Raw genomic sequence first — 23909 nt, 5'->3', positions numbered from 1 at the left:
CTATATGATGCCAGCCACTGAAGTTCAAAAATCAGGTATCAAGAAGCAAACAGAACTAGGGAGGCCATTTTTGGCCCTGTGCACTCTACACAAGTAGGTCAAGAAAGCAAGTCTATAAGCAGAGTAAAAATGGAGCACGTCCGCAGAGAAGAGCACGCGAGATGGACAGAGTTGTAAACTTCGTTTCCTGGGTTTCTAATTTCAGCCTTGTAAGGCCAGGAGGAATTTGATTTCCTGCATTCAGATGCCTTCAAGATTGCCTATTAAATATTCTCCACTCATTCCCTTTAATTTCTATTCCTTAAACTACATGATATCTAAAAATAAGATTATTTATTTTAAAAACTGAACTAAAGCCACCAAAATTCAAGTAGGAGCTCAGCAAATTAAAGCAGAAGCCAAAGAGAGAAAATCTTCTCAAATTTTACTTGGATAGAATGTCTCATTTAAACAGTATTTTGAATATTTTGGTTAGGAATGTAAAGAGGAGGAGGAAGTCCTTAAAAATTAATCTTCACTGATTAGAATTATAATCTTCTCTCTAGACTGCTTAGCTGGAATACATAATAAACTAAGGTCCAACATATTTTCACTCCAATGAAAACGGAGTTTCCTTGTTCTTCTCTCTCTCGGTCTTCCCTCTCTCCTTGGCTCTGTCCTCTCTTTCCCCTTGAAAAGGTGATCCAGAGGCAACTAAGATCTGCCTCTCTATATCATGTGAATACTTTGAAAAAGCCCCGTAATAATCCTTAACGGAGTTAAGATCTGATGATGCCTGACCCATTACACAGAATACAAATTCCAGAGTTTGAATGACTGATCCAAAAGGATTTAACAAAATATGCAAGCAATGTATGTAAGCATATGCACAGTGTGGTTCAAAATATTAAAGCTGTTGCCTAAAATATATAAACAAGTTACAAACCACAGTAACTGTTGCACTACTCTGACTCAGCTAGTGATATTTTATAGATCAGAAGAGCATAATGATACATGTTGCCATTCGGTCTAATAAATCACTTTTACAATGACAATTTTTTAAATGGAAGATTAGTTTTAAAACCCCTTTTAAAATACTTGTGTTATCTGGATATTTCTGGTGTTTCTTATCTTTTACTATATGAAAAGATGGTCTAATTTTAACTTCCTAGGTACTTCCATTCCTATCAAATGCAGATAACAAAGTTTATTAATGTATTCATTTTGGAAGGTTGTATCTCAGAAAAAGATGATAAACTATTAGCTTTTAAATGCAAAATTGTAATTCCTGTTGGTTAGTTGCTAAGTCGTGTCCAACTCTGCCACCGCATGGACTGTAGCCTGCCAGGCTCTCTGTCCATGGAATTTCCCAGGCAAGAATACTGGAGTGGATTGCCATTTCCTTCTCCAGGGGATCCCAACCCAGGGATCAAACCTGTGTCTCCTGCATTGGCAGGAGGATACTTTACTGCTGAGCCGCCACAGAAGCCCAAAATTGTCATTACAACTACCAATACTTCTGTAATATATTGACCTGCTAATCATGCCTCATTTGTTATAAATTACTTCTTTTTATGGGGGGAAAATACCTAAATCAAAACATTATAAAATGTTAATCAAAGGCTTAGAATTGTTCACACCTGATTGGAGAAGAGATGGACCAGAGAATAAGAAAGGGCATGGTAACTACTTCAAAATACTGCTAAAGAACAACAAAAACAGATAGGCTCCCTATCTACCTCCATTGGTTTTGAGCATAGTAAACACAATGACACTCAAAAGTTTAACTATCTATTTGAAGAAATGCTTCAATATTAAAGTTATATGTGAAGTTCTATGGAATGCATATATGCTACACTGTTGTACAACTTTATTTTTCTCAATCGGCTCATTTAAATAAACAAAAAGGGACATTTACTCATGTGATTTCAAATTCTCTGATCAGATCAAAACTTAAACCATAATATTTAACAGTCCACTTACCATGAAAATCTGCACCCAACTTCTTAGAAGCCATTTAGAACCTGAAAAACAAAGAAATATGTCTTAGCCACATTACGCCTCAAGGGGATGTAAACAAATTATCGTAAGAAAATTTAGATACAAAAATACCCCAGAAGACTAAAGGGTTCCAGGACTGATACAACCTCAAACTTCTCAGTTCCAAAGTCTTAAAAAAGAAAGCAGAAAGGAGGAGAAACCACTTTTCTATACAAAAATAATCCTGTAATCTACATGTTCTGAAAACAAACAAAATATTAGAACAGCAAACTGGCCACTGACCAATTTAGATGTAAACTGTCAAAAAAAAAAAAAAACCTTACTAAACACTTATCTTCCTGATATAAACTACAAATGTCAATACTTGGCAGTTTTCTTAAGATTTTTAAACCATCCCATTTAATTCAGTTATGTAAATACAGACCTTTTATTGACAATGAACTGTAACTGTTAAGACTGACACTTCTGAATTAGGGAGTCCATGATGTACAACCTTACCTATCTGTTTGGCTGCGCTGGCCTTAGTCGCAGCACCCAGGATGTTTGTACTTCACTGTGGCATGTAAACTCTTAGTTATGGCACGTGGGATCGAGTTCCCTGACCAGGGATTGAACCCAGGCCCCCTGCACGCACTGGGAGTACCGAATCTTAGCACCTGGACCACCTTTGTATTGTTTTAATTTTGTAGAAAATTCCAAAAACGGGAACCTTCCTGGCAATTCAGTGGTTAAGACTCCATGCTTCCACCATGGGGGCCAGGGTTTGATCTCTGGTCAGAGAACTGAGATCCCACAAGCTGTAATTCCACAGGCTATGTGTGCGGTGCTGCCCGCCCCCCCCTCCCCCAAATTCAAAACACCAAAGAGGAAAATCCACAAAACCACACACCTAGCTTAATACTATCTTTGCACTTTGCCCCTACATAAGCAGTTACAAAGTCCTTCTCTTGCACAAACAACCTGAGTTCTTCAATTTAAAGTTTATCTACCTTGATGCAGTGTTTATACATTTAACTTAAGACATAAGAATAATGAATTTATAGTATGGTCTCTACCAACTTGCATTACATACAGTACAATGAAAAGCATCATACTCAAAATGATCTACAGGCATATCCTATTCTACTGCAATTCAATTTACTGCACAAATTAAAGGTATACTCAACCTTACATTGAGCAAGTCTAAGGAGTGAGGCGCCATTTTTTCAAAAGTATTTGTTCACCTCACATTTGGTCACATTTAGGTCATTCTCACACTATTTCAAACTTCTTCATTATATTTGTCATAGTGATTAATGACCTTTGATGTAGTAATTGTTATGGCATTTTTTAGCAATAAAGTATTTTTTAATTGAGGTATACATATTGTTTTCTTAAATGATGCTATTATTGCACACTTAACAGGTTACAGGGTAAACATAACTTCTCTACGCACTGGACAACCAAAAACCTGTGTGATTTGCCTTACTTTGATATTTGTCTTCTTTAGTGGTCTGGAACCAAACCCACAATATCTCCAAGATATGCCTTTATTTTCCACTTAAAGTTTTTTTTTTTTAAAGAAGGCAAGAACATCACACCTATCATGTGAAAAATCTTCAGAATAATTAAATCTGTACAGGATTTAAAGAAACTGACAAACTGATTTTAAAATTTACATGTAGAACTTCCCTGGTGGTACAATGGGTAAGACTCTGCCCGCCAATGCAGGGACACAGGTTTGATCCCTGGTCTAGGAAGATTCCACACGCCAAGGAGCAACCAGGCCCCATGGACCACAACTACTGAAGTCCATGCTGCAACTATGGAAGCCCATGTGCCACAACCTGAGAGAAGCTCCCACCTGTCTCAACTAGAGAAAGCCCACACATAACACAATGAAAAGCCTGCATGCCACGAGCAAGTCCCAGCACAGCCAAAATTAAAAAAAAAATTTTTTTACAATCAGAAGGATAATAAATTAACTCCCTTTAGTGAGGGGGGGGGGGGGGGTGGGGAAGCAGCTACCAAACAAACAGAACAAACCACTTCCAATAACCCATTCCTGATTCTAACTTAGCCAAGGCCATCTCACAGAGGTAGTTCTACAGCTTATTTCACACCCCAACTTATCTGTCCTACACTGATTAGAAAGTCATGCTATATACTGTCCTGATATTCAGTGACCCAGCACTGTAGGTAGCGTAGGTGTCCCCACATTAACACCTACTACTAGCCAGCAAGTGTCATTCAACGGTAGTGTTAAGTGTCAACAGCAAACAATTACCACGCCATTTCCATTACCACGCCATTTCCATTACTCATAAAAAGTTAATGGTTAGTTAACAGCTATGGACTTAACCACAACACTGAGTAGAAGATAAAGGTTGTGCTCAACCCCATTAAGGATAAAAAGTATTATGGAAAAAGTACGCACTCGTAGATTTAAAAGAAGCTATATTTTAGAACATGTGAAAAGAAAAACATTGGAAGAAAATACATTAAAAATATTTAAAATGGTTGCCTCTAAGTGGCAGCACTGGGAATAATTCATAAAATTTCTCTATAGTTTCTGAACACTCTATGGCAAGCAAGTACTAATTTTATAGTGTCTTTAAAGCTCTACTTTAATAGTTTCAATTTCCAATATGATGTTGGGATGAAGCATTCTGGTTGCCATTCTACTAGTTAACAGAATTAATAATTTTAAAGTATATGGATCATCAATTTTCAAAGAACCAACAAACCATACTGAAAATGATTTAACTTTTTTTTGGATGAACCGAAGACTTCATAGAACCTTACAGGCTTCAATATCATCATAATGTACCTAAACCACAATCATACAGGGCGACTTTTAAACCTGGAAGCAAGATTCTTGGCAGCCTCAATCTTCCCACAGAGGCACAGACCAGAAATGCATTTTTTTTCTAAATCTCTGTTGAAAGCAGAAGAATCTAAGCATCTAGATACTCACAGAGAGGTGCAGGAAATTAGTGTTTTCATGTCTGTTCCTAATATTTATTGATATTGTGGGATATCAGCTATTTGAAGAAGCAGCTGTTTTTGAGTGGTAAATGGCTTAGCAGAGGCTCTGATTTTTTTTTTTTTTTGAGGCGATGGTTTAATAAATTATTTTGTGAATAAGCTAACATCAGGAATGTCTTAAAGCAGTTCCACCAAATTTAAATGAATTTTTAATGACTTCTTTAAAAAGGTTCGACCAACAACAACGCACAGAATGGGAGACAATGATCTGCAAATCTGATCTGCTAATCATCTATCTGATAAGGGACTTTTATCTAGAATATATAGATAACTCTACACTTAAACAACAGAAACAAATAACCCAATTAGAAAGTAGGCAAAAGAATCTGTATAGTCAATTTCCAGGAGAAAATATACAAATGACTAAGAAATACAAGCTGCTGCTGCTAAGTCCCTTCAGTTGTGTCCGACTCTGTGCAACCCCACAGACGGCAGCCCACCAGGCTCCCCCATCCCTGGGATTCTCCAGGCAAGAACACTGGAGTGGGTTGCCATTTCCTTCTCCAATGCATGAAAGTGAAAAGCGAAAGTGAAGTCACTCAGTCATGTCCGACTCTTAGTGACCCCATGGACTGCAGCCCACCAGGCTCCTCCGTCCATGGGATTTTCCAGGCAAGAGTACTGGAGTGGGGTGCCATTGCCTTCTCCGAAGAAACACATGAGAAGATGTTTAACGCATCGTTATTCACCAGTCAGGGAAATGCAAATCAAATAACTATACCCCACCCCATTAAAGCACACATATTATCAACAACAAAGCCAAATTTCTCTTAAAGTAAGAAAAATAATTGAAAATTAAAACACCATACCCCTTTATTACTAGATAAACAATTAGAAAGTATTAAATAAACAATAAACAATTTAAAATTCTTTAAAGTTATGCCTTAAAAAGGTGATAAAACATAGATTATCTAGGGGTCTTCTTTAAATATTAAAATAGCTCACTGAATGCAACTCCGATTATATTTTTCACAAACCTTAAGAATACGAGAAATTCATCCATATTTGGTCACTTAAAGAATTTTTCTAATGTCTGCTATGCAGTCAATCTCTGAAGTATCAGAAGTATTTTAGGGACTTTCCCAGCAGTCCAGTGATTGGGACTCTGGGTTTCCAGTGCAGGGGACACAGTTGGATTCCTGGTTGGGGAACTAAGATCTCACAGGCTGTACAACATGACCAAAAATAATTTTTCTTTAAAAAAAGCATTTAATAGCTACTTGGGATCAACCTTCTTCTTCTGGAACATCTGAGCAAAATCAAGTGCTATGTGTGTGTGTATAGAAGCTTCCACATAAACTTCCTATATTTTAATCATAAGCACTTTTTTGTAACATTTTCCTATAATCTAAATGTTCAATCATGGAAATTATTAAATAATTGGAAATTTAAAAATATTTGTGATGGCATGAAGAGTATTCACTAAAAGCATATGAATGATGGGAAATAAATTTTAAATTGTTTTTACAAGTTGAACTGAATTACTTTTACTATGTAAAAAATGTACACAAAAAAAGACTGAAAAAAATAAAATTTGCCCCAAATGTAAAATTATAAATGCTCCCAGGAGACAATAAATTCATAAGCAATCATAAATTTCCACGAAAATAAATATAAATGCTTCTATTAAAGGAAAAGTAGAAAGCAGAACAACACATTTTTAATTCATAAACTTTACAATAAACTGCAGAACTCCCTCATATGGCCAAGAATTAAAAGCAATGTTCTACTTTACTAGTTCAGTGCCATTTCAGTTCAAATGCTACAGGAAGATAACCTAGTAATTTAAATTTTTGAATCACTGATGGAAGACATCTAAGAACAAAGAGAGATGGGGAAACAGGTAACAAGAAGAGAAATAACTGGAGAGAGAGAAGGAGCTACAAGGCAAGAGGCAGAAGAGATAGAGTAAGGAATGGAAAAAGGGAAAGGCGAGGAGGGTAAGTGAAAGGAGGTAAGGGTAGGAGACCAGGAGAAGAAAAACATTTTAAACAAGCCCCAGTCAGCTGCACAAGGGGAAGAAAAAGCCCAAGAGCAATTTAATATTAACGTCCTAAATTTCTTTCTTTTCTTTCTTGTACCATTATCAAATTACTACTATAAGAAATTACACTCTACAAACAGCTTCATAATACACAGCAGCAATTTAATCACTCAGTAAGCTATCCCAGTCACACACAACAATATGAGCTATAATCATCAGGAGTTTCCCAAGATACAAATTAATCAGGAAATTCTCCAACTTACAGAAAAAGATGGCTTTGGGATCCAGCAAATTTCAAGTCTGAAAACAAAGTTAACACCTATACAACATATATAAGACAAAAATCACAAATGCAGGGGCCTTGGCAGTCTGGTGGTTGGGACTCAAGTGTTTGTGACTTCTCGTTTTCACTGCTGAGGGCAGACTCAATCCCTGATCAGGGAGCTAGGAACCAATATGCCATGCGGTATGGCCAAAAAGAAAAAAAGCACACATGTAAATGCCATTTAAATCTCAAGAACAGGCTACCCTATACTCATGACAAATAGCTTTCTTTTCTCTCAGGTCTCAGAGATATTGTGGGGCCCTAGCTTTTCTCATGGGTAAAATAAGGGTAGTAGACTGAATAATCAACCAAATCTAAATGAACTATAGATCTATAATAGTAGAATTAAGGGAAATTTTTCAAGATGTCCTTTCCATTATAGGGGACTGGAATGCAAAAGTAGAAAGTCAAGAAACACCTGGAGTAACAGGCAAATTTGACCTTGGAGTACAGAATGAAGCAGGGCAAAGGCTAATAGAGTTAGCAAACACCTTCTTCCAACAACACGAGAGAAGACTCTACACGTGGACATGACCAGAGGGCCAACACAGAAATCAGACTGATTATATTCTTTGCAGCAAAAGATGGAGAAGCTCTATACAGTCGTTAAAAACAAGACTGGGAGCCGACTGTGGCTCAGATCATGAACTCCTTATTGCCAAATTCAGACTTAAATTGAAGAAAGTAGAGAAAACCACTAAACCATTGAGGTATGACCTAAATCAAATCCCTTATGATTATACAGTGGAAGTGAGAAATAGATTTAAGGGCCTAGATCTGATAGATAGAGTGCCTGATGAACTATGGACAGAGGTTCGTGACATTGTACAGGAGACAGGGATCAAGACCATCCCCAAGAAAAAGAAATGCAAAAAAGCAAAATGGCTCTCTGAGGAGCCCTTACAAATAGCTGTGAAAAAAAGAGAAGCAAAAGGAGAAAAGGAAAGATATACCCATTTGAATGCAGAGTTCCAAAGAATAGCAAGGAGAGATAAGAATGCCTTCCTCAGTGATCAATGCAAAGAAATAAAGGAAAACAATAGAATGGGAAAGACTAGAGATCTCTTCAAGAAAATCAGAGATACCAAGGGAACATTTCATGCAAAGATGGGCTCAATAAAGGACAGAAATGGTATGAACCTAACAGAAGCAGAAGATATTAAGAGGTGGTAAGAATACACAGAAGAACTGTACAAAAAAGATCTTCACAACCCAGATAATCACGATGGTGATCAATCACCTAGAGCCAGACATCCTGGAACGTGAAGTCAAGTGGGCAGCACTATGAACAAAGTTAGTGGAGGTGATGGAATTCCAGTTGAGCTATTTCAAATCCTGAAAGATGATGCTGTGAAAGTGCTGCACTCAATATGTCAGCAAATTTGGAAAACTCAGCAGTGGCCACAGGACTGGAAAAGGTCAGTTTTCATGGCAATGCCAAAGAATGCTCAAACTACTGCACAATTACACTCATCTCACATGCTAGTAAAGTAATGCTTAAAATTCTCCAAGCCAGGCTTCAGCAATACGTGAACCGTAAACTTCCAGATGTTCAAGCTGGATTTAGAAAAGGCAGAGGAACCAGAGATCAAATTGCCAACATCCGCTGGATCATCGAAAAAGCAAGAGAGTTCCAGAAAAACATCTATTTCTGCTTTATTGACTATACCAAAGCCTTTGACTGTGTGGATCACAATCAACTGTGGAAAATTCTGAAAGAGATGGGAATACCAGACCACGTGATCTGCCTCTTGAGAAACCTGTATGCAGGTCAGGAAGCAACAGTTAGAACTGGACATGGAACAACAGACTGGTTCCAAATTGGGAAAGGAGTATGTGAAAGCCGTATATTCCACCCTGTTTATTTAACTTATATGCAGAGTACATCATGAGAAATGCTGGGCTGGAAGAAGCACAAGCCGGAATCAAGATTGCTGGGAGAAATATCAATAACCTCAGATATGCAGATGACACCACCCTTATGGCACAAAGTGAAGAACTAAATAGCCTCTTGATGAAAGTCAAACAGGAGAGTGAAAAAGTTGCCTTAAAGCTCAACATTCAGAAAACGAAGATCATGGCATCCGGTCCCATCACTTCATGGCAAACAGAAGGGGTAACAGTGGAAACAGTGTCAGACTTTATTTTTCTGGAGTCCAAAACACTGCAGATGGTGACTGCAGCCATGAAATTAAAAGACGCTTACTCCTTGGAAGGAAAGTTATGACCAACCTAGACAGCATATTAAAAGGCAAAGACATTACTTTGTCAACAAAGGTCCATAGTAGTCATGTATGGATGTAAGAGTTGGACATCCAAAGAAAGCTGAGTCCCTTGGACTGCAAGGAGATCCAACCAATCCATCCTAAAGGAGATCAGTCCTGGGTGTTCATTGGAAGGACTGATGCTAAAGCTGAAACTCCAATACTTGGCCACCTGCTGCGAAGAGCTGACTCATTTGAAAAGACCCGGATGCTGGGAAAGACTGAAGGCAGGAGGAGAAGGGGACGACAGAGGATGAGATGGTTGGATGGCATCACTGACTCAATGGACATGAGTTTGGGTAAACTCTGGGAACTGGTGATGGACAGGGAGGCCTGGCACGCTGCAGTACATGGGTTGCAAATAGTCAGACACGACTGAGCGACTGACCTGAACTGAACTGTGACCTCAGAGAGAGAAAAAAGAATAAATCAGAGGTTTATAGATCAGTAAGAATACTTGAAAACACACAAATGGTTCTAGGTAACAAACTTCATAGAGGTGTAATATAGCTGTTTTACTTTACAGACAAATAAAGAATGAAATTCATGACAGATAGCAGAGGAGGCCTCAGTGAGGAGAGACTGATTTAACAACCGAACTGGAAGTGGACAGCGAAGACAGAGGACAGAAGTAGCAGTGTGGCCTGACCATGGCACCGGAGGGGGGGGGGGGGGGGGGGGTGTAGGTGGGCAGCATGGCAGCATTGGGGGAGTGATGGAGTGAAGCAAAGGGAACTGCACCCTCATAGCTGAGGTCCTGGTCACAGGAAGCAGCTAGCTAGGCAAACCTGCCTCTGGCCCCTGACACAGGCCCTTCAATTCGGCTCCTTTTCCTTGGGGCTGCAGACACTGGGGCCTTCTCCCCACTTCTCTCCTGTCTGGCGGTCTGGCTCCTCTGCTGAGCTGTCAGCGGATTCCTGGAGGGCCCCAGCTACCAGCCTGAGCCATACCTCTCCAGATCTGCCTGGATCCTGACAGCAGACAGCCTTGAGCTAAAACCAGACCCCTGCTGTATATACATTCTGTGAAGAATAGCCTGGGGTCTTCCAGAAGAAATAATTATTTAACTTTTTTTTTTGAGGGGGAGGAGCCACCAAACACACACAGGTGGTCCAAATATGTCTTCATATTAATAGAAAGGCAAAGGAGAAACATTTTAAAGTACTCTCCCCTGAGGGCAACCTGGGCAAACTACAACCACCAAAGGGCCCAAGACTAGAGACTCAAATTTTGCCTCTGTTCTGTGGTCAAGTTTCTCTCTGTCTAGCTGTAAACAAAGATGAAAACCAAAAAAAGAAAAAAAAAGGAAAAAAAAAAATGCAATCCATGATGAGCTAACGTTACAAAATGCCTGAAATAACATAGCATCACCACTCATAACGCACAAACTATAAGAAGAAAATAACTAGGTAGAAATACATAATTTGTAAGATAAGTCTAACATATTATGTCAAAAGTACCCTGAAAGCAGAATATAACTTTTTAAGCATCCACAGAACACTATACAAAAAACTTGAGTAATTATTAGGCCACAAAGAAAAATCCAATGAATTTCAAAAGTCAACAGTAGTACAGACCATAGTCAAAAGGGAAAAAGTTATAAATTACATCAGAAAATAAAAAAGCCCTACTGCCTGAATTTCTAAACTGTCTCTTAGAGAAATCATGGCTCAAAGAGGGAACCAGAAGGGAATTCCCTAGCAGTCCCATGGTTAGGACTCCGTGCTTCCACTCCTGGGGGCTCAGGTTCCATCCCTGGTCAGGGAACTAGGATCTTACAAGCCATGTGGCACAGGCAAATAAAAGGCAACCAAAAATAAAACACAAAAGATAGCGACAATGAAAATACTACAGTTAAGAACCCACATACGATACGTGGCTAAAGTGGTACTCAGGAAATCTATACCACATAGCAGTACTCAAGAGGAAAACTCACAGCATGAGAACTTAGGGAAAACACAAGAGTGAAAACAGCAAAGATATGGGCAGAAAATAATCAATTAAAACTCAGAAAAACATATCAACTACATAAACCCAAGAGCTGATTCTTTGGAAATTAAAACCATCCACCTAACGTAATTTTAATGGGGGATGGGGGGAATATGTATACAAAACAGAGGAAATTAAAATAATCCCAAATCATTGCTTTGTTCACCTGCTTTCAAATACATTTGACAACCTGGATAAAATAGATGATCTTCTAGAAATATATTAACTATCAAAACTGACCACAGAAGAGGCAGAAATCAACATATAACCAAAGAAGAAATTGAAAAAATTATCAAAGCACTCTTGCCACCCAAAAGAAACCTTAGTCCAATGATTTTAATGGTTGGAAAACATAAAAGAAAAGTTTCTAATTTTTTTTTAGAAGACTACTGGGACTTCCCTGGTGGTCCAGTGGCGAAGACTCCATGCTCACCAAAGCAGGGGGCCCGGGTCAGAGAACTAGATCCCACACACCAAAACTGAAGATCTCACATGCTGCAATGAAGATCAAAGACTCCACATGCCACAACTAAGAACCAGTGCAGTCAAATAAATAAATACATGTATATATATTTTTAAAAAAACAGTAGGACTATTGATTCCATAAAAGAAAAAACTACAGAATAATCTCATGTATAAATACAGATTTAAAAATCCTCAAAAAATGAGAATTTATAGGAAAACATCATGTCCAAGTGGGATTTATGCTATGAATACAGGACAGTTCAATGTTAGGAATCTGTTGATGTAATTCACCATATATTAATATATCTAAAAAGAAAAATCACACAGCCATCTCCTTAATGTAACATTAAAAATAGTAACAAAAATCATCTCACTCAATACCAAAGCCAGAGAATACTAACTAATGGAGAAACTATACAAAGATTCCACTAAGCAAAGGAACAAGACAAAGATGTCCATTATTACAACTGCTATTTAACATTAGATAGACGGAATAAAAGGTATAGTATAAAAGTCAGAAGACAGACTTCCCCAAGGAGGTCCAAAAACTGAAAACCTATTACAAACAAGAGAATACAAAAAGGTGTTACTTGGTACAAAATTAATATTCTGAAACAAATAGCCTTCATACATACAATGATCAGATAAGAAGTACAATGCAGGATATACCATAGGAGATAAGACAACAAACTGCGGAAATTTCTTAAAGAGATGGGAATACCAGTTCATCTTACCTGCCTCCTGAGAAACCTGTATGCAAGTCAAGAAGCAGCAGATAGAACTGAACATGGAAAACGGACTGGTTCAAAATTGGAAAGAAGTATGTCAAGGTTGTATATTGTACCCTGCTTATTTATCTTATATGCAGAGTACATCATGTGAAATGCCAGGTTGGATGAATCACAAGCTGGAATCAAGACTGGAAGAAGAAATATCAACAACTTTAGATTGCAAATGATACCTCTGAGATGGCAGAAAGGAAAACAAACAAGCCTCTTGATGAAAGTGAAAGAGCAGAGTGAAAAAGCTGGCTTAAAACTCAACATTAAAAAAACTAAGATCATGGCATCTGGTCCCATTACTTCATGGCAAATAGATGAGGAAAAAATGGAAATGGTGGCAGATTTTATTTTCTTGGGCTCCCAAATCACTGTGGATGCTGACTGCAGCCATGAAATTAAAAGACGCTTGCTCCATGGAAGAAAGGCTATGACAAACACAAACAGCATATTAAAAAGCAAAGACATCACTTTGCCAACAAACTCTGTGTAATCAAAGCTATAGTTTTTCCAACAGTCATGTTCAGATGTGAGAGCTGGACCATAAAGAAGGCTGAGTGCTGAAGAATTGATGCTCTCAAACTGTGGTGCTAGAGAAGACTCCTGAGAATCCCTTGGACAGCAAGGATATCAAACATGTCAATCCTAAAGGAAATCAACCCTGAATATTCATTAGAAGGACTGATGCTCAGGCTGAAGCAACAATACCTTGGCCACCTGATGTGAAGAGCTGATTCATTGGAAAAGACCCTGATGCTGGAAAAGATGGAGGGCAGGAGGAAAAGGGGATGACAGAGGATGAGATGGTTGAATCACATCACCAGATCAATGGACATGAGTCTGAGCAAACTCCAGGAGTTAGTGAAGGACACAGAAGCCTGGTGTGCTGCAGTCCATGGGGTCGCAAAGAATCGGACATGACTTAGGAACTGAACAACAACAACAAAAGGAAAAACACTAAAGCTATTAAGACACAAAAAAAGACTTAAACAATTGCAAAAAAAAAATACAATAATCGTGGCTAAAACATACAACATCATTAAGATCAATTATTCCCTAAGTTGCTGTATTAATTTGGCATGATGCAAATTAAAACTGGAATCTTGTTTTTGTTTTTTTAAGGAGACAAGCTGATTCTAAAGTTCATATGAAAATATCAGTTAACAATAGCCAAGAAAATTTCAAAGAAAATAATAAATGGAGAACAGCCTATCAGATATTAAAATACTTATTACAAGAAACAACACTTAAAGCTGTCCTGTACTGGCACATAAACAGATCAATGGAAAAGAGTAGAAATCCCTAAAAATATCCATTTTTTAGGCATTTTTAAATATGCCATTTAAAATCTGTCAAGTGATGAGACAACCAATTAGCTACCTAGAAAAAAGTTGGATGCTCATCTCACACTTCCATACCAAATTCCAGACAAAAGTACAGTATTAGTATACAACTGCCCAAATACATAAATCCTATTTTCACTCTATACAGAAAGCTAACAGCCAAAAATAACTTTCTGAGGCTTAAAATCCAACATAATGCTTGCTTCATGAAAACTTCAAAAACAAAGGTTATTTTTAAAGGCAAGTTGTTGACTGTACAAGGTTTTTCACTAATTTCTCTTGCAATTGAGGTTTTCGCCAAAGCTACTAATCACGTAGTATACTAAAGACTTTAAGAAAAGCAAACAGTGGAGTGGGAGGGAGGCTTAAGAGGGAGGGATATATGTATACTTATAGCTGATTCACGTTGTTTGAAGTATGGCAAAAACCAACACAACATTGTAAAGCAATTATCCTCCAATTAAAAATTAAAGAAGAAGAAAAGCAACTAGTGATTCAGTGCAAAGTTCATTTCACACAGTTTAATAAACACTGATTATAGTTAAACATGAGCTTGCTAAAATTTAAAAAGCAACAAGTAGAGACTTCTTTGGCAGTCCAGTGGTTAAGACTCTGTGCATCCAATGCAGGGGATGCAGGTTGAATCCCTGGTTGGGCAAAGAAGATTCCATATGCCCTGCCATGCGGTTAAAAAACAAAAAGCAGTAACTAAAAAGATAATATAGTACTGTCAAGACAAATTGCTGACCCATGCTGATGTTATCAGAACTGCAATTAAGAACTCTACCTAATTCCAAAATGGGTCAAGAAAAATCCAAACAAAGATTTTCCTGGACTCTGGATGCCTCTTAATCCTCCAAACATCTAGCACAGCATCTAATCTTTAGTAGAGGTGGCTTTTCATATCTTCTTGCCCTCTCAAACTTTCTGAAAATATGATAATTCTATATCACTAACTAATACATAATCTGGTAATGTAACCAGACAAAACAATGCCCTTAAAATCAAAAAGTTAAACAGTGATTTCCTATAGTTACCAATAAATAGTTTGAAATTATTAGGTCTATGAGACTAACATATGTAAGAACAGAAATGTATTGACTAGCTAAAACTTAGTATTGGAAGTGATAACATATATCATTAGTCAATTAAAAATTTCAAGTCAGTATCTTAGACAATTCATTAAATTCACTTAAAATGGTTTCCTCTAGAGTTGTGAGTAAGAGCACAATATCCCAAGAAGAAATACAGCCACAAACCTATCCCATTAAATTTTTTAAACTATGAATAAAAATTAACTGGGAAAAAATAATTTCAAGAAATTGTTGAACCAAAATATCATCTGGAACCTCGCTGGTGGTCCAATGGTTAAGATTCTGCCTGCCAACACAGGGCATACATGGGTTCAGTCCCTGGCCCAGGAAGATTCCACATGCCACGGAGCAACTGAGCATATGTTCTGCAACCACTGAGCCCGTGTGCCACAACTACTCAAGTCCATGCACCACAGAGCCCGTGCTTTGCAACAAGAGAAGCTGCCGCAGTGAGAAGCTCACGCACTGCACCTAGAGAGAAGCCTCCACATGCCATAGCTAGAAAAAGCCTGTGCACAGCAACAAAGACCCAGCATACCCAAGAATAAATAAATAAAATAAAAAAACTTGGGTTCTAGTCTCACTTCTTTCATCAATTTGGGATGGTTTGGAATCAGTCAAAACTTCTGAAAGAAGGAAAAAAAAAAAAAAATTCAGGGCTTCTTCTGTAAAAAGAGAAGCCTGGAGTAAATGATCTCTGACAATCTTTTCAAAACCTTTAAGGGTCCAGACACATACTTTTATAACTTTGTACTTCAATCGTTTTTACAGTCATATATATATAAGGGGCTTTCCTGGTGGCTCAGATGGTAAAGAATTTGCCAGTAAAGGAAAATCTGACAGTAAAGAATCTGCAACACAGAAGACCCCAGTTCGATTCCTAGGTTGGGAAGATCCTCTGGAGAAAGGATAAACTACCCACTCCAGTCTTGGGCTTCCCTGGTGGCTCATTCAGTAAAGAATCCTCCTGCAATCCAGGAGACCTGTGTTTGATCCCTGGGGTGGGAAGAGCCCCTAGAGTAGGGCATGGCAACCCACTCCAGTATTCTTGGCTGGAGAATACCCATGGACAGAAGAGCCTGGCAGGTACAGTCCATGGGGTTGCAAAGAGCTGGACATGGCTGAGAGACTAAGCACAGCACAACATACATATATACATATACATATACATATATATATATATATATATATATATATATGTGAAAGACATCAGAAGACCTCACATTCTTAGTTATGAGGGCACATAAAAACATGTAATCACTTGCTGAGTCTATGACTCAGTAAGTGTACATAGTCCACACCCATGTTTTTCTGAAGGAGAAAATGCTTACTATTTGACACTAATAATACTATTTCACTCTACAAGAAGCCAACACAAAATAACTGGCTAATGTAAAATACAAAGCAGCTAATTATCATACCAGACGCTATTAATCTGACCTGAGAGAAGTAATCACAAACATAACTTTTCGTCCTTTCAGCAGTCTTCACACTCAGTGGATTACATCAGTCTGACTATCCCAGTCATGTGAAATCTGAATGATTTTTTTCCCATAGAAACAAAGAAATAACAGAGCCTTGTTCCCTTAACTTAAGAACTCATACCCTCAGGGGACCACTGTGCAATAACAGGGAACAAATAAAGATGGCGCAACATCATAGACTATCAATGATCTGAGGTTAGAAGGTTAGGGTTGCTAAGTAATTTCACAGGCAAATAAAACACCTTTAAGTAAATAAAAGTACCAGAATAATTTTATTTAAAGTTCTATCAAGTCTTTAAGAAAATAATTATTCCAACACATAAATTATCCTTAAATTATCCTAATGCATAAAATGGAAGCAGACAAACACAGCTCTGCAGTTTAGTTTTATACAGGATTTATTTATTGCCTAGCTTTCTCCCCTAAGGCTTTAAGCACTGCAAGTACAAGAACCACTTTGGTTTTGTTCACTATTTCACCAAACATACTGCCTGTGAGTAGTGCTCAATAAGTACCTATTGAATGAATGTTGCCAAATTTCCAAGTTATTATATGAGATTAGCATAATACTGACACCAAAACTTGACCAGGGAAGGAGAAAAACAAGAAAATAAGAAACAAACCTATGCGTGGGTGCTAAGTTGCTTCAGTTGTGTCCAACTCTTTGAGACCCCATGGACTGTAGCCTGCCAGGCTCCTCTGTCCATAGGATTCTCCAGGCAAGAATACTGCAGTGGGTGGCCATGCCCTCCTCCAGGGAATCTTCCCTACCCAAGGATAGAACCTGGGTCTCCTGCATTGCAGATTCTTTACATCTGAGCCACCAGAGAAGCCCACATATACTTATCACTAATTTCTAATTAAAACAGTAGTAAACTGAATTAATAAACAGCAGACTCCTGGCTGCAGGATATTTTTCAGGAAAAATCAGTGTTGACTTCAACACAAAATTTCAAAGGAGCAAAAGAAAAAGGAAAAATAGAAAGGAGGAAATCTATAAGTTAAAAAAGAGAGGGTAAGAGAAATCTAAAGCAGTCACAATATACAGATTTCTTTATTTGGATACCAGATCCCAACCCAAATAAACTGAGAAAAAAAGACACAACAATTGAGAAAATATTAACACCCACTGGACATATGATAATATTAAATAATAAGTTAAATTTTAAGGTAGGATAATGGTATCAGTTTTTTTTTTTTTTAATTCCTATCTTTCAGAGCTACACCAAAATATATTTACAATTAGAAAGCTGCATCTGGGATTTGTTCCAAAATAACTCTGAAGAGGACATGTACATGAAACAAAATCATTAATCATTATAGTAACTATAAATGCAGTATAATCTCTAAAATTTGTGAATCACTATACTGCACACCTGAAATTTATTTTTAAAAAAAGGAACAAAAAAGATTAACAGCTGTTACAGTTAGATCTACATTTATAAGCTTAGAACATTATAAAATAAAGAACTAAAACAAAAAGATGTTACTGCCATAGTTTAAAATGACAGAGGCTGCCAATAATCACATTTTAATTTTCTAAAATTTCTAATTTAAATGTTCTAAAACTATGCATTAAACCTAACTCATAATTGGCAGCCATCATTATCAATAACCTATAGTTTTAGCAAATGCTAAAACTAGTGGGTTCAAGTTCCACATGAGTAACAGGATATGTATATGGTCTCAAAGTATCTCCCCCCAATATATTTTTTATTAATTATAGTGGAGAAAACAGTAACTTTCTCTTGGCAGACACCACTATAACCAAGTGACCAAAACTGATTAACACCACCAGTAACAAGACAAACTGACACCTCCATATATGATATACTGAAAACACATCAATTCTGCAGTATTCCTGCCAAAAATTAATCTATCATGAGAGGGTATCAAACAACCTGAATCTAATCATGAAGAAGTATCAAAACAAATTGATCTTGAGAGACATTCTATAAATGATCTGTACTCTAAAAATATGTCAAAATCATGAGACAAAGACTGAAAAACAATTTCAGATTAAATAGTCAATTTAAATGTACTACATGATCCAAGATGCTTTTCTGTTGTTAAGAATATTGCTGGACAATGGGTGACTCAATAACAGTTAATTTCCTGATTTTGATCATTAATATGTGGCTATGTAAGAGAACATTCTTATTTTTAGAAAGCACACAAAGTAGTACAAGCAATTATGGAAAAGATAGTATGTATAATGTAAATACAAACAGGACAGACAGATGACACAGGAGGAGAATAAATGAAGATAAAAAATATGAAACAGGTATCTCAGTAGAAGGTATACAGGAACTCTTTGTACTATTATTGAGAGTACTCTGGTGAATCAGAAATTGTATCAAAAAAAAAAAAAAAAAAACTCAATAAGCACATATATTTGCATGGTTTTTTTAATCAGGAAGGATTCATACCAAACTGTTAACAGTGGTTAGTTCTGGAAGAAAGTAAAAAGAAAGGTTTGATGTTCTGTTTTCTATACTTCTGTAATTTTTATTCTGGAGCTGAAAAATTCAGTAACTGAAACAAAAAGTTCACCAGAGGAATACAAGAGCAGATGTGAACAGGCAAAAGGAAGAATGAGCAAACTTGAAGATAGAGCAATGTCTACAAAAAAAGGAAAAAGAATAAGGAAAAGCAAACAGAGTCTAAAGGACCTGTGGGATGCCTTTAAGTGTAACAAGATCCCTTTACAGGAGTCTCAGAAAAGAAAGGACAGAAAGACTATCTAAAAATATAAAGGCCAAAATCTTTCCAGACGTGATGAAAAACATCAATCTACAAATCCAAGCAGCTCAATGAACTCCAAGTAGGATAAACTCAAAGAGATTCAAACCCAAACACATTATAACCAAACTGCTGAATGACTCTTTAAAACCAAGAGAAGGAACTCATCATTTACAAGAGAGCCTCAATAAGATTAACAGCCAATTTCTAATAAGAAACTATGAAGGACAGAAGACAGTAGGATGACATATTTAAACTGCAAAATAAAACACTGTCAACCAAGAATACTGTATCTGGCAAAGACTGTCCTTCAAAAATGAGGGAAAAATTGAAATATTCTCAGATATATTAACCTGAAGGAGTATCTTGCCAGTGGACCTGGCCTATAAGATATGTTAAAAATGCTTCAGGCTGAAATGGCAGAATACTACACTAACTCAAAGCCCTAAGAAGAAATAAAGATTTCTGCTAAGGATACATAGGCTAAATAGCTTTTTTGGTTTCCAACTCCTCTTTTTTCTTGTACAGAATTTTTTTTAATGCACAAGAATTATTATAAATCTATGTTATTGTCCTTCTATGTCTGGTTTATTTCACTTACCATAATGTCCTCTAGGTTCACTCATGTTGTATATAAAGTTGCAGTCTGTGATAACAACATTTAAAAGGGATAGAATGGAACCATATAGGAACAGAGTCTCTATATGATACTGAAGTGGGTTATCAGTTCAAACTAGACTGTTAGAAATATAAGATGTTAAATATAATCCTCAAGAGAAATGAAAACATACACCCACATAGACAAAGTGAAAATAAGAACTGATGAAAGGATAAATAAAATATGATATACCCACGCAATGGAATATTATTTGTAAATAAAAAAAATACTATGGCATGGTTAAACACAGAAAACATGCTGAATGTAAGAAGTAAGTCACAGAAGACTACATATTATGTTTTCATTTATGTGAAATGTCTAGAATAGGCAAATCCACAAACAAAGTAAATTAGTGGCTGCAAGGGCTGTGGGAAGAGAGTAATAGCTAATGAATGTTAATAGGCATTAGGCTTCTTTTTAGGGTACTGAAAACTCTCTGGAACATTTTCAATAGACTGCAGTGGTGATTTTACCACACTGTGAAAATACTAAAAACCACTGAACTGCACACTTTTAATGAATGAATTTTGTGCTATATGAACTATATCCTATCAAAGCTATTTTTAAAAATGCAGCCCTAAATACAGAAGAGGACAGAAGGTAGAAAAAACTACCATAATTAAAGTGTTTCAAGCTCAGGATCAATGGTTTTAAGCAGTTCCCAAATCTAACAAGACTTGCTCAGGAGAGAATTGAAAAAATGAAAAAGAGAAATAAAACCTGTAAGAGCCGGTACTGACCTCTTCCAATTCAAGAGGTAAGTACCAAGCAAAATGCACTTGTAAAAACTGAAATCTAGACACATCATAAAAATTTAGATCATCACCAGATTTTTAAAAATCTGAGTAACAAACAGCTTCCAGATAGACAGTGGTTATCTTCAAAAGAAAGAGTCAGACTACCCTCAAGAACTTTCACTATCAACAGCTGAGGCTATAAAAGTATGGAGCTATTATCTTCAAAAAAATCTAATTAAGAATAGTTCTAAGGATTTCCCTGGTGGTTCAGTAGTTAAGAATCCACCTGCCAATGCAGGAGAGACAGATTCAATCCCTGCTCCAGGAAGATTCCACATGCCACGGGGCAATCTTGTGGAATATGCACCTGTGTGCCACAACTACTGAGCTGGTGCTCTAGAGCACATGCTCTGCAACGAGAAGCCACTGCAAGGAGAAGCCCACACACTGCACCGAGACAGTAGCTCCCCCTCGCCCCAACTAGAGAAAGCCCCACACAACAACAAAGACCCAGCACAGTCAAAAATAAATAAAATAAATAATAAATAAAATATAGTTCTAAAATTAGAATCCTAGTATCCAAATGAGTTGGCAAAATGAAAACATTTCAACATCCAAAGACTGAAAATTCACCTTTCACTGATTTCTCCCCGAAAAAAGAAGAATCCAGATAAATAGTTCAGCAAAGCATAAAATTAATCTGAAGTAGATGAAATGTAAAACATCAGAAAAGGCAGTGGGCAGGGACTTCCCTGGTGAAAAAATGGTTCAGAATTCACCTTGCGATCCAGGAGACACAGGTTCGACCTCTGTTCAGGAACTAAGATCCCATATGCCAAAGAGCAACTAAGCCTCGAATTCTGAGACTGCAAACTCTGGAGCCCGCATACCACAACCAGAGAGTCCATGTACTGCAACGAAAGATCCCGAGTGCCACAACTAGGACCTGATGCAGCCAACAAATATGTTTTAGAAAGAAAGAAAAAGCAGTGGGCAGATAAATCAGTAAAATATATTTAGTCCAAGGTAACTCCCAACATAAAAGTAATAGATCTGGAACTGAAACCTGAGATGACCTAAAATGGGAGAAATCTGAGAAAGGAAGAAGTAAAACAAACTTGTCTTACTGTAGAGATCACATACGCAGCACACATAGATTCAACATATAAAAATTACACATAAAAATTTTAACAACAACCAACAGGAAAAAAGGAGTAAGATAAGCAACTTTCAAGTAACTAAAGAAGTCAAATATAGAGAATTCATCAAAAGGAAGAATGATTTTGAAAAACAAGAAAAAAAGGAAGGAAAACAGAAAACAGAATAAGAATGAAACTAAATATATTTTTAATCACAATTAATATGAAAAAATTAACTCCCTCTGTTCAAAGACCAATTTTCAGCCTGGGTTCCAAAAACAAAAAGTATAAAAGATTAGCTTTTTAGAAAATGGGAACACACAGGCGAGGAACTGTTATGGAAAAGATAAGTGTGTTTCAAGTCTAGGAAACAAAATCAACAAAGGCTCCTCATCCTTTGAAAATCATCTACTAACATATTTTGCTTCAGATTACTGCATGCAGCAATTAAGATAACAAAATTATTGGCAACTGTGATAAGGTCGGGAGAAGGCAATGGCACCCCACTCCAGTACTCTTGCCTGGAAAATCCCATGGACGGAGGAGCCTAGTGGGCTGCAGTCCATGGGGTCACTAGAGGTCAAACACGACTCAGCGACCTCACTTTCACTTTTCACTTTCATGCACTGGAGAAGGAAATGGCAACCCACTCCAGTGTTCTTGCCTGGAGAATCCCAGGGATGGGGGAGCCTGTGGGCTGCTGTCTATGGGGTCGCACAGAGTTGGACACGACTGACGTGACTTAGCAGCTGCAGCAGCAGTGATAAGGTCTCTACTTCTAAAGCTAAAGGTACATTCATGTCTATGTTGACTTGTGAGCCCCTGAAAATCAAATAGAAAACCCTCTAAAAGATTTTTTTTTTTTTTTAAGTTATAGTTTCAGCATCAGTTCAGTTCAGTTCAGTCGCTCAGTCGTGTCCGACTCTCTGCGACCCCGTGAATCACAGCACACCAGGCCTCCCTGTCCATCACCAACTCCCGGAGTTCACTCAGACTCACATCCATCGAGTTGGTGATGCCATCCAGCCATCTCATTCTCTGTCGTCCCCTTCTCCTCCTGCTCCCAATCCCTCCCAGCATCAGAGTCTTTTCCAATGAGTCAACTCTTCGCATGAGGTGGCCAAAGTACTGGAGTTTTCAACTTTAGCATCATTCCTTCCAAAGAACACCCAGGACCGATCTCCTTTAGAATGGACTGGTTGGATCTCCTTGCAGTCCAAGGGACTCTCAAGAGTCTTCTCCAACACCACAGTTCAAAAGCATCCATTCTTCAGCGCTCAGCTTTCTTCACAGTCCAACTCTCACATCCATACATGACTACTGGAAAAACCATAGCCTTGACTAGATGGACCTTTGTCGGCAAAGTAATGTCTCTGCTTTTGAATATGCTATCTAGGTTGGTCATAACTTTCCTTCCAAGGAGTAAGCCTCTTTTAATTTCATGGCTGCAGTCACCATCTGCAGTGATTTTGGAGCCCAAAAAAATAAAGTCTGACACTGTTTCCACTGTTTCCCCATCTATTTCCCATGAAGTGATGGGACCAGATGCCAAGATCTTAGTTTTCTGAATGTTGAGCTTTAAGCCAACATTTTCACTCTCCTCTTTCACTTTCATCAAGAGGCTTTTTAGTTCCTCTTCACTTTCTGCCATAAAGGTGGTGTCATCTGCATGTCTGAGGTTATTGATATTTCTCCCGGCAATCTTGTGCTTGTGCTTCATCCAGCCCAGCGGTTCTCATGATGTACTCTGCATAGAAGTTAAATAAGCAGGGTGACAATATACAGCTTTGATGTATTCCTTTTCCTATTTGGAACCAGTCTGTTGTTCCATGTCCAGTTCTAATTGTTCCATGTCCAGTTCTAACTGTTGCTTCCTGACCTGCATATATATGTTTCTCA

At 37.6% G+C, this 23909-nt stretch overlaps 1 protein-coding gene across 4 annotated transcripts in view; it reads right to left on the bottom strand.

The window, feature by feature from the left end:
• Positions 1-23909, bottom strand: part of UBAP1 (ubiquitin associated protein 1) — a 69581-nt gene that overhangs the window by 22606 nt on the left and 23066 nt on the right. For all 4 annotated transcript variants that reach the window (XM_006066686.4, XM_025281910.3, XM_006066687.4 and 1 more), the window contains exon 2: positions 1963-2003. In XM_006066686.4, coding sequence (XP_006066748.1) covers positions 1963-1996 — 34 coding nt within the window. In that variant the 5' untranslated portion in view covers positions 1997-2003. The remainder of the gene's footprint in view (positions 1-1962; positions 2004-23909) is intronic.

The sequence above is a fragment of the Bubalus bubalis genome, chromosome 3 (assembly GCF_019923935.1).
Source record: "Bubalus bubalis isolate 160015118507 breed Murrah chromosome 3, NDDB_SH_1, whole genome shotgun sequence".
In the NCBI taxonomy this organism is placed as follows: domain Eukaryota; kingdom Metazoa; phylum Chordata; class Mammalia; order Artiodactyla; family Bovidae; genus Bubalus; species Bubalus bubalis.
The sequence above is the reverse complement of the archived record's forward strand: the minus strand, read 5'-3'. Positions and strand labels throughout refer to the sequence as shown.